The 12700-nt window shown below is 36.6% G+C and overlaps 1 protein-coding gene across 5 annotated transcripts in view; it reads right to left on the reverse strand.

Moving 5' to 3' along the window:
- Window positions 1-12700, reverse strand: part of DIP-beta (Dpr-interacting protein beta) — a 48390-nt gene that overhangs the window by 14018 nt on the left and 21672 nt on the right. For 2 of the 5 annotated variants that reach the window (XM_089473472.1, XM_018014580.2), the window contains exons 2-4: window positions 8542-9002; window positions 7660-7829; window positions 301-486 (exon numbers count right to left, since the gene is read on the reverse strand). In XM_089473472.1, the coding sequence (XP_089329598.1) occupies window positions 301-486; window positions 7660-7829; window positions 8542-8938 (753 nt within the window). In that variant the 5' untranslated portion in view covers window positions 8939-9002. The remainder of the gene's footprint in view (window positions 1-300; window positions 487-7659; window positions 7830-8541; window positions 9003-12700) is intronic. The other 3 variants (XM_089473473.1, XM_018014583.2, XM_018014582.2) reach the window with 3 other exon arrangements.

Raw genomic sequence — 12700 nt, forward strand, 5'->3', positions numbered from 1 at the left:
ATCGATAAGAAAGCAGCGAGACATGCAAGAGTCATTTGTTGCTCATTTTCTGCTCATCAATTTTTATATTACCCGAGTCTATTTTAATGAAAAGTTTACCAACTTAATATCAGATTGGTTATCGATAACAGCAACTGCATGATGTTGTGCATTTCCTGTATATCTAATCAATCAGCAACAACATCTGCTTTATTTCATAGTTGCATCGCAATTCTTATGCACACACACATTATATTTGTAGCTATCGAGTTGATCGATAGCAGCAATCGATAGCTTATTGCATATCTGCGACATACTCACTTGCATTTTCATGGGATCTGTGTTGACCTGGCACATATACTTGCCAGCATCCTCCATCTTAACGCCCCGTATGTTCAGTGTCCAGGTGTTGTAGTCGTTGTGAGTCACCGATAATCGATCATTGTTCGTGATCACATGCTCGTGTATTGCCAGAATTGCCTTGGCGTCGGCCTTAATCCAGGCGACCTGAGCCACGGGCAGCGCAAAGGCGTTGTTGTTGCAATTGTGGTTGATCAATCATTGTCATTAGCATTGTCATTGTCATTGTCATTATATCATATAGTCAATGCCAAGCAATGTCAGCGTGAAGCGTTCCATCGTAGACGAGTTGTTGTTGTCGTTGTTGTTGTTGTTGCAGCAGTTATTGGCAGCGCCATCAATGCCGCATTCACCAATTTCCGTTGGGTTTCCCCCATTTTTTCAATTTTTACCCGATAGTTTGTTGAAATCGATTTGCGGATATATTAGAATTTAGTTGAAAGTTTCGTTTGCGGTGAAGCCAGTTGGCGTTTTGTTATGGATCGAGGGCGGTTGTGTGGACAGTGGGCGGGGCGGGGAAGTCAAAGTGTTTTTTTTTTTTTTTTTTTTGGTCAACGATACAAAAGTTGTCGTTTGTTGGTGTCGATGTCGTTGACAATGGAGGAGCCCAGTTGCCAGTTTCCAGTCCCAGTTTTCAGTTCCCAGTTTTCAGTTTTCAGTTTGCAGTTTTCAGTTGCCAAATGACGGAGCCAAGCCGAAAAAGCCGGTTGCAGGCGCCAGGCGTTTTGGTGTTGTCGTCAGATGTCAGCGCAATTTGACGCCATTTTCATTGTTGTTGTTTGTTTGTTTATTTGTTGTTGTTGTTGGTCGTTGGTCGTTGGTCGTTGGCGCAAGTTTTTGCAAGTTGTTTGGTTTTTGGCCAAGGATATGAAATTGGGGTGTACGGATATTTCAGGAGCAATTAGTTGGAATTGGGTTTTGCGGTTGCCCATTGCATTAGATTGTTGTGAATGTGTGTGTGTGTGTGTGAGGAAGAAGAGATAACATTTAGCAATTAGTTAACATTTGTGGCTGCTTAAGCTGACTCTTTTCATTTGTTATATCAAATATTTTGATAGTTTGAAACGAACAGAACTGAAGAAAATACATCGAAAAAGAAAATATATACATATGTATATATAAATATGTATAGAAATACATATACATGTATACACACATATATGAGGTGGATTGGGATGGTGGGAAATGTGGGCGGGTGCAGGTGCAGGTGCAGTTATCTAGCGGCTAAAGCATGCATTGCACAACAAACAAACATTCAGATTGCAGTAAAAATAATAAAAATTAAAAAAATATATTTGAAAAAGGAATGATCGACTGAGAAGATACCCTTTAGCTGTATGAGTGGATATAGAAAAGCAATTTTGAAATGTGTTTAGGTGAATTTACATACCAAATTAAGTGCCATCAACGTGGCCAAAAGAAAATCAATCAAAAATTCATTTTGATCGAAATATACTTATAACGAGCTACACCACCAAAATACGATGGATAGCTATCGATATTTTTACATACTGAAAAGGTTAAGCGCATATACGATACAAACTGCAGCGCATACCTTACTTCCATTATTTCAATGGGTATGCAATACAAATATTTAAAAAAATGTTGCCTACCTTAGTGGGCGGTGCAGCTTAACAGTCACTGGACAGTTTTCATTAACGTAATGCCCAATAACAGCAACTGGCTCTGTTTACTCCACACACACAAACGCAGAAACGCTCTACTAAATGAGAGTAAACGTTAGAAGGAGAGGAAGAGGGAGAAGAAGAGTGTATGTGTGCCGACTAATCGCACTATGAGCTCGTCTGTCCCTGCCCTCTCCCTCTCTAACTCTCTCCATCTCTCTCTCTCTCTCTCTAGTTGAGTTGTGCTAAAAGCTTTAAGCTACTGCTGCTGTTGCTGCAGGCAGACAAACGGTTTCTAGCCTCTGCCGGCGTCGCAGCTAGAGCTTAGCAACAAATATCACAAAGTCAAATGCAAACACAGCGAGCAAAAGAGAGATAGCAAATTAAACGCTTCGCTTCAATTTCTGTTATAATTAAAGTTTTTGTTTTGCTTTCTTTGCGCGTGTGAGTGTAATTTTTTTTTCGAGTACAGTGGTTGCGAGCTGTTGAAAACTGGCCAAATCCACTTTGAGTTGTAATTGGAATATTTTATAAGTTTTGGTCCATATGCAGAAGCTGAACACATTGTTAATGCCAATTCTCATTTTATGTTTCTATAGCAGAAGTTAATAGCCATACCAGGTAGGCACATTTATTGATGTTTGCTGAAATTAACTTGAAGTGTTTTAAAATGCAAACATAACCCAATTTGGCAATTGTGAAGATACAAAAATTGAGTTGAAAATCGAATATGGACTCAGCTGCTGGAAATATAGCCAGAGCTCTGTGAGGATGGGGGCTGGCACAGGAGCAAACAAAGTAAATGCAAATGCAGCTGGGACTATAGCCAGCTGGCATGCCCCCATTACCGCGCCGCTCCGTTTGAGCCGTGTCAATAGTAGCGCCGAAAAATGCTATAAACCAATAAATAGCGATTCAGAACAGAACCGAACCGAACCTGACACAGAGTCCGGCCTGGCCTGGACTTTGCCGGACTGTCACTTTATTTATTTACTCAATAAAGCAAATTTATCGAGTAATACAAAGGAGGCGAGGGCGAGGGGGCTTTGCATTTCGATATACAAATTCTGATAGTGTATGTCGGAACAAACATAAAAAAAAAATAAAAAAACAAAAACAAAAATTAAAACGACACAAAGAAATTGTTAATAAAAAGTGGAATTGTGCTCTGTGTAAATGCAAATACAGCAAGCAAATGTCATAAAGTCGGGATACAGTTGCACTAAATACAGGACTACGCCGCTAAAAGGACTACGCAACTACACGTACGCATGCAGCAGTGAAGGATATATACATGTACATATTTACAATACGTATACTCTATATGCATACGTGTATAGTACTCTACATATACATACATACATTGATATTTATATATTGAATATGGTGCAAAGTTTGTTTCGGTTTTAACTCGGTGCGCTTGAATTAATTTTTATTAAAACTTTTTCTCTTTGTAAACAGAAACAAAAAAAAATCGTAACAAAAATAATGTAAGTCGAGATTATATATAAGACAAAGGCAACAAAAAAAATCAGTGAAAATAAATGAAAGTCGCGAGCAAAAACAATGCGACGATTATGTTTCGATTCTTTTGTTCAGCTCGATAGGCGCGAGCTCTCGATAAACCGGTTGTAGTTGTTGTTGTTATTGTGGTTGCCGTTTGCCTAGGGGAAATATAAATCTTATACGTAATACTTATATATACGTATATATGTGTAATATTACAATCAGTTCTCTATAGCTCTCAGATATGTATGCCATGGACGAGGTTTATTCAAGAGGAACGCGAATCTGGGTTATATATACTCGATACTTTTTTTTATTTTTTGCTGCAATGTTGGTACTCACGATCCGCCATTTTGTATGCTCAGCTGATTTTTAACAGTTATACATATACTATGGACTAGGTTTTGACCCTGTTGAACTTTTGCCTACTTCTAATATGAGGTCCCAGGAATTTACGAATTGAAATGCTGAGAGATGGGTATTAATTAAAGGCCACAAAATAGATATGCACACATGAAATTACCGTTGGCTTTTTCAGCACATATCTCTCCAGCTTACTTCAATTCGATTTAATTGTATTGATGCAAATGGAGCGAATTCATTTCTACAATTAACAAGTTAAATGTATGTTAATATACTGCAACTAGCCATAAGCTGTGAAAAGAACTAAGTATATATAATCAAGCTAAGAACTGTAAAGATAGACCTACTTTTTATTTAGCTATATGGAATCTACCTTATAGGCTCTAATAATGAAATTAATGAATCCAACTACAAATTCTAATAAAAGCTTAACTTTTTAGCATGTATTAGATGAAGCTTTTAATTCATTAAATTCTAATAAATGCTGAAGCTTTTTGCAAGTATTAAATTTAGTTTTAAATTCAAAGCTGTAAAGCCAATCTATGTATAAGGTCCAGGTCTATTAGATCCAGCTACAAAATGTGCCTCAGACTGAATAGAATTTTTAGCCTGAAACTAGCTAAAAAACACTTCTCAGCTATTTCTTATTTATTTTTTTTTTTTATATTTTTTATTTTTTATTTTTTTTAAGTTTAACTCCAATTTTGAAAATCGAAATCTATCAGCACTTTTTTTTTTTTTTCAATAAAATGCCATCGTGTAATGACCGTGGAGGAGTATTCTGCAGTTGGTAACGCCTGACTGCAGCTTGTTGTTCTTTAATTTTGCTTATGAAGAGTGTTTGGCCTAGGGCATTCCATGTCCGTTTGAATTTTCGCAGTTTATTATTTCAGTTGGCTCAACATTTGTTAATTTTTTTTTTAATTTTTATTTTGATATATTTTTTGCTTTTGCTGCTGTTGTACAATGCAATTTATTTTATTATGTTGACAATATTTTATTTATTGTTTAAATAAAATGAAATTGAGTATCGATCTACCTCGCTCGCTCACTCCACTCACTCCTTCTCGCTCTATCTAATTGTTGTGCTGCTCCTGTTTGATTGAAGTATCATAGGATTTATCTGAAATTGTATTTTTATTTATGATGCCATTTCGTTGATTAACACTCTTTGACGTGGCGCTGCACAATACAAAACAGTAAAAAAAAGCAACACTCGCACGACTGCAACCAGACACACACACACACACACACACCCACGCACCCACCCACAGTCACACTCAGTCGCACTCGCCTGTTTGCAATGTGCAAACAAAATGCATTTCATTGTGCGAAAGGCATTAAAAATGAATAAAAAAGAATATAAAAAAAAAAAATTTAGTAAACTATAGAGAAAAAAATGTATATATGTATGTATATAGAAATGTTATTTACATTTAAGGGCGAATTTGATGAAATCCCAACAATGTTTGACTCCACATTTTGATGAGAGCCATGGCGGCCATAGACATCAATCGAGATTTGACTTAGTTTCAGTTGGGCAAACACTTCCAGCTATTTGGAGTTGGCTTTTTGATTTATGTATCCAACTTTTAGAATCAATAAAATTTAGTTGAATATAAGAGCTATCATAGCATAGAACTAGCTCTAGATAGTTCCCTGTAAAAATATTATTCTGCTTTGATATCCTTTTCTAGCCTTAACAGGATTTGTGATATTTTATTGTACTATACATTTTTTTGTGCAGCAACAATTGCAAGAGCTTAAGCAGAGCATATACCCTGGCAATTATATATAGAGTATATTCGCTTTGGGCAATGTTCGTGCTGCTGTCCGTCCGTGTGTCCGCCTGGCCGTATGAATGCAAATCATTTCGCTGCTATTGCAGCTAGAGACTTGAAATTTGGATCATGTATTTGTGTATATGCTTAATTTTACTGTGAAGGTTTATACGATTTATACGATCTGGCTGTGAATGAATATTCTGCCCGACTGCAATATTATTTAAACTAAAACTTCACTCTAATACGTTCCATAGCTTAAGCCCAAATAAATCGGGTTTGAATTTTCTTTATATAAAATTATATTGATTTTATTTTTAAATTATTAAAGCTTGTTTTTCTTCAACTAATTGAATTTATAAAATTTTGTTTTGTGAAAAATGAAAATAGGTTTAGTACAAGTCAACTAAGATGTAAAGTTTTTGCTTACACCATTTTAATTAAATGGTTTTTCTTCCAGCCGAGTCGTCAGGGACTTAGCTGCTAGGGACGACCCATGGAATGAGCGGCAGAAGATAAATCAGAGTTCCTTAGAGCACTCGAAACAGGCTCCCACGGGCCGGCAGCTGTCCGTGTGGCTGGCATATTTGTTGCTAAGCTTGTTAGGGCAATGATTGCATAACTGGCTTAAGCGATTACGTGTTTTCAATTGAGTTACGAAACCTTTTAATTGCGGATCAATTGCGCCTTTGGTTTATGTTATATTTTCTCTTGTTATTTTATTTAAATTACTTTTTTGTTTTTTTTTTTTTTTTTTTTTTTTTTTTTGGGCTGCATTTGTTTTCGTGTTTTTATGTCCTTTGCTTTGTGAAATATGCAGAGCAGTCTATTGGTATTTCAGCTCTGTCTCTTTCTTTCATTATATTACCAAGTCTTGCTCACGTCGCGTTGCATAAATTAAATGTGGGCGCCAATGATAATACGATGTGATAAAAACAATATAAACAGTATCATATATTTATATATATATAGTATATACATACCAATTAATATGTAAATACAATTTGATTTTTTTTGTAGTATATTTTACATAGTATTCAGATTAACCAGCTGGTATTTATTGTATATATTTTCACATATATTGTATATATGAATGTATATATACATATATATTTATCAATATTTTTTATTTTTATTGGTATTTTTATACTCGTTCACAATGAATAATGTCATCCATGCATTTGTGCCCTGCTGGGGACTTTTTAAGAATATATACTAGTATATACTAAAAAGTGGGCTAAAATTACCTATCCAAGCTTAAGTCGGGAATCGGATCAGTGTTGAACTATTTACAATTTTTGGTATTTTTATTAGTATATGCCAAGCCTTGGGTTAAGACATCAATATATAAACTAAATCTTACAGAAGTTCTCAAGTTCCTCAAGTTACACTGAAGTCTTTATATTAGTATATACCAAATCTTGAGCTAACATCTCTATTTTGTTTATGGTTGCTCAACTATAGCTTTCACTACTTTAGATTTAATTCTTAACTGGTTCCATATCCTATTTTGGTTTACCCCACATTTAGTTTTCTATTGCGAACGAGTATTATGCAGTCGACTAATCCCGAAAGCTGAACATTCTGATACGCTATATCGTGATTAGTTTTTGCTGTAATTATTCAATTCTTGGTTTTGGTTTTGGTTTCGGTTTCGGTTTTAGTTGTAGAGGTGCATTTGGTGCTTTGAGTATGCAAAGTGCTATTATTATTATTATTATTATTGTTATTATTATATAGTAGCATATGGTAAGATATATTTACTTATACGATATATATATATATAGTTTCATAGGTAGTTGGGTGCTCTTTATATATATATTTTTATTGTGATTGTTGTGCAGTTTCGTTATTCGTTAGACTGATTCCAAAAGAGAGAGAGAAAACTGAAAAGATTTTGTGCACTTTCAACTGTGAAACTTTGGTGCGAATCGTGAACGGAAAAACGTACTGGGCAAATGAAACGGTAAACGATAAACGATAAACGACTTGTTATTGTCTGGTTAATAACTCAAAACGCTTTGGATATTAAAACCGATACATACCTTGGCTGGAACTGACGCACCGTCACCACTCACCCGATGACCGCCCAAATTGTTGACAACACACGTGAAGGTCGCGTCCCGGCCCTGGGCGATGGTCACGTTCTCCAGCGGTATGACAAAGTCCGGCTCGAAGGCGCCCACTGAGGAGATTTTGTTTGAAACGGAATTATCTTCATTTCAATGAAGAGAGAAACATTAATTGAACAATTAACGTATTTATATATGTATATGTATGTGTCAGCGTGTGCTCCGCGTATGTATTTGTGTGTGCTGAGTGAGAAAGTTGTCGAAAAAGATTTAAAGAACGATCAACATCAGGCAAGCGCTATATCGATATCCGCTCTCTTGGATTTTGCTATCGATGGCGCAAAAGCAAAGCTAATATATCATTTGTGTATCGATAATTGGTGCTTACACAAACGATGGACAACCTATCGATAGTCAAGTTATTTTGAAAAATGTCGATATCTGCATAACATCCGGTAATTTATATAGAGCGGAAAACCAAGTATTGACAATAGTTAAACAAAATGAAAAATAAACAAGCTATCGATATACATGAATATACTCGATTTAAAAATATTGTTGCCATGAAAACTGATAGATATCGATCATTTCAGTGGCGACACATATTGAAAAATTCCTAATTAAAGTAAAAAAATTAAATCAAATACAATTCAACTTAACTTAACAAACTAAAGATTCAATAATCGATAAATAATCAATTTTAAAAAACATTTGTTGATTGGCTTGATAAGCAGCAGTGGCTCTGATTAAGGCTGGACTATCGATAGTTTGCTGAACGATAATTATCGATTAACGATTAGCAAGCATGCGAGATATTTTTGCGCAATGCTTCGATACATGCTCCATTCCACTTACCAATGCAATTGCAAATCAATAACAGCAGCAACAGCTGCAGTCGCCTGCAGCCTCCATTGGCCACGGCCACGCCTACGCCCACGCCAACGCCAACGCCCACGCCTACGCCCACATCGGCAAATTGAAAATGCGCCAGCTTCTGTCTAAATATAGATTGATTGGTCTGCCTTTGGCTAATGGTCTCTAATTGTCGCTGTTGCTGTCGCTGTGGCTGAGCTTGGGGCTGTTGTTGTTGTTGTTGTGACTGTTGCTGTTGTTGTTGTTGTGAATGTTGTTGTTGCTCCTTCCAACTGTGCTTCTGGAAGTTGAAGTTCTCGCTGCAATTCAGTTTGCTTCGATTGCGAATGCTGTTGGCGCTTTGGTCGCCGTTATGTGGGGCCACCATTATCATCATCATAAGCCTGATGTACTAGTTCCCATTAGCATTGCTTCACTGTAATGACGGTCGCTGCGCTCGCTCGCTGTGAATTGGTTAAGTGAAAAATTGAGTTATGCAAATGCAGCCAGATAGTTAGCAGTCGATGCCTAACCGTTGCTTTGCCTACCTATGCAGCTCCTCTATAAAGAGATGACCCTAGCATCATTCTAGATAAGCGAATTCTTTCATTTCCAAAACTCTTTCATTTCCCTTGACATTGCCATTGAGTTTGCTTTACAAATATATATTTGCCCCCTCATTTCGTTGGGTTTGCCAGCGAGCGAACAAAGCGAGTGCAAACTGTTGGCCTTTATTGCATTTGCGTTACAATCGAATGGACTAAGCTGCAAAGCTGCAAAGCTCTTGCAAATGCACTCAGCTGTCTCCAGCTGAGCTATGGACAGACTATTGATGATGAGTGATCCGTTGACAGTTTGAAATTGGCTTTAAGTTGATTTGACTCAATGGCCCCCAACACAAAATCTGCTGAGATTCCCAATGCATTTTGTCCAACAGTTGCTTGAAAAGGTATTTCTCTTTTTTCTTTTTTTTTTTTTTTTTTTTTTTTTTTTTTTTTAAATGAAAAAAATCTGCATCTCTCTAATTTCTCATTAATTGCAAAATGAATTTTTAGTTGCTTAAGAAATGCATTGTAGTTCAATTGGATCTAGGACTGGAATAAATAACAGCTGGAGGGGATCTGGGGAAGCGAACATGATTTTATGCCATCGAAGCGACAATTAATTTATATAGATATTTTCTGTATGTATGCTTAAATATACATATACTAAATATACTTTCTATCATCTTTCTTAATTATGAATAATGAAGCATGCGGTATTTGAGTTTATTTACTAAGTCGAGTCTTTAATGAGTATTATAGCAATATATATGTTTTTTTTTAAATAATTTTTTTTATGTATTTATTTATAAGCGACATTAAAAAAAAAATTTAATATATTTTTATTATTAAAAAAAAAAGAAAATTTAATTCAATCAATTTTATTTTATGGGCTACTTTATTTATCGGCTTACTAAAGTTTTGTGTTTCACATTTTCCATTTGAGAGTACAGGACACCCTAGTCCTTTTCTACTTAAATCATATATGCACTGGAAATTAATTTCTATGCAAACTAACATATGCACTAGGGCCAAAAACTAATAAAAACAACCCACAGTATGTTTATAAACTGAAAACTAATCTTACTTTCACTGAGGGTATGTCAAATAAAACTTTTAATTGGTGGGTAAATGGAGTCTAAACATCTATTTATAAAGTTGGAATGAGGCTTTTTGGCTTTTGCAGATGCTAATTCTACCTGTACTTGATGTTCTAACTCCTCAGTGGAGTAATAGCACAGTAGAATAATTTAATATAATATAATTTTTAATAAATTTCTTTTTGCAAATGGGTTGAGAATTCTCTTGACTGGCATTGATCGTAGTAACTAATTTGACTTGACTTGCTTATCATTTAAACAAGCTCGATTAACAAAATACACAATTTAGCATACAGATGTTAAATATTTTACTCAAGTAGAGAGAGAGAGAGAGAGAGAGATAGAGAGAGATAGAGAGAGAGAGAGAGGGAGGCGCAGAGCAATAAATTGGTGCATATTGTGGCAAAGTCATGAACGAACGCAAAGTATCGTGTATCGTGTATCGCATATCGTGTAGATGCTTTATCTATTGACAAAGCGTTGTAAGCAGACACAGCTGTGTGTGTGCGTGTGTGTGTATATATATTTGCGTATGTATGTGTGTCTATTCCAGCTTGGTTGCATTTGCCTCGCCTTTGTTTGGCGACGACAACAATTTTTATTGGCAGACAGAACGCGAACGCGCATTCATCTTGCCACTGGCTGCGGAGTCCGAGTCTGGCTGCAGTCCGCGCACGTGCCGCTATTTACATTTGCACGTAATAAATTCACAAGGACGGAATGGGACACGGACCAGGGAACAGGGGACAGGGGACAGGGGATGCGAGGGGGGATGTAACTAGAACGATTCGCAACAGGAAATAATGCTAAGGAAGTGCATTTGCCAGCAGAGCAGTTCCAGCCATTTGGCAACGAATGCCAATGGCAGCGACGTGTTGCATGTCCACTTCAAGTAGTCAACAGAGAGACACACACAGACACACAGACACACACACACACATGTACACTCTGTTACACCCACACATATTTACATTTGACAGCCTTTAATGAGCTTAGCAGCTGAGCTTCAGAGCGAGAGCCCTGTATCAACAGCAGATCGAAGCTTGTATCCCATTAGGCAATGTGTCTCTATCTCTCTCTCTCTCTCTCTCTCTATCTCTCTGTCCTTCCCTTGGCACACACGCGTGCTAGCCATTTTATTAGATACGTGTCCTATCTATTGCACTCATTCAACAAGCTAAACACTGCCCGCAGTCCCTCCAGCCAAAGCAGGGGGAGGGGCGTCGTGGCTGGCCTGATCTGCACTTGTTCGAGTTTGGGTCAGCAATTTGCCTTTTTTTTTTGTGCTGAGCTCTGTCATAATTGTGCCCTGGTTTGCTTTACTATTCCCCATCATTTTCTACTTTTCCTTTTTCTATTTTGTTTTTGGCTCAGGCACTAGCATTACGAAACGGATTACGGAATACAGTTGACTCATCTACTTAGCCAAGTAGCCGATAGGCATATGAAAAGCTGAGTCTATGGCCTGGCCCCAAATGGGAGCAATGGGAACAGAAATTGCAGTGCAACAACAATTATCTGAGATATTTCATTGCATTTGGTCTTATTTTAAAGCCACACTCATATCATTGTGGCTGAAGTAAGGCATCGTTCAACTGACCTGATTTCGCATGACTTCAGTCAATGCCTGCAATGTTATGCGGTTAACATTGTGTCGAAAGTTGAGCCAATTTCTGTTAACTACAGAGCTGAAGTTGCTTCAGGGTAAGTAATCGAGCAGCATCTAATCACTTGATTGGTATATCAAACCAATTGATGTTGCATTGCATACAGTTGTCTATATCTGTTTATAGATGGCGTATCGTTGAGTCCTCTCAACTGGATAGAAATATCCTTATCAAATAGTAGTTTAATCCCGAAATGTTATCGGTATATAAAGATATCGACGATAATATTGGATTATTATAAAATATATATGAATACGGACAAGGCAATCTATGGATCTAAGATAAAGTAACTATAGAAATTGATGTACTCTAGATATTTATATGGCATATATTCTGCTGTATTCTTCTTCTTTTAATATTTTACTATGAAATTGTTTATCGACACATTTAAGCAATCGAGGAATTATTAGAATTATAGTTAGCTTATTAGAGCATCACAGCTTCTGTATGCTCAACCTAATGTGCATTTCAAGACTTCAGACTTTGTTTCCATTGGAATGCAGGAAGTGCAGTGAGAGTGAGAGAGAGACAGAGAGAGGCAGCTACATAAACAATGAGAAAGTGAGAGAGGGAAAAACGAGTTCTATTTAATTGAGAAGGAAATAAATTAAATTGAGCGTTAAGGGGCTCCAGGTCTGTGCAGCAGGCATTCATTATGTTCCGTCCGAGTTGCATAGCAGCAACTGCAACAAATTGTTGGCAGTGAGTTGTAATCAAAATATTTGAATATATTTTTGTTCTGCCTGTTTGTGAATTAAATTAGCATTTGCATATTTCAAATTATACGTCAGAATAAAAAGTCACTTCAAGCTGAGCGAATGGAAAATTAAAGTTTTATTGCTTGGCCCAGCAA

This window comes from Drosophila arizonae, chromosome X (assembly GCF_054131065.1).
Source record: "Drosophila arizonae isolate 15081-1271.41 chromosome X, UAZ_ARI_1.0, whole genome shotgun sequence".
NCBI classification, from domain to species: Eukaryota; Metazoa; Arthropoda; class Insecta; order Diptera; family Drosophilidae; genus Drosophila; species Drosophila arizonae.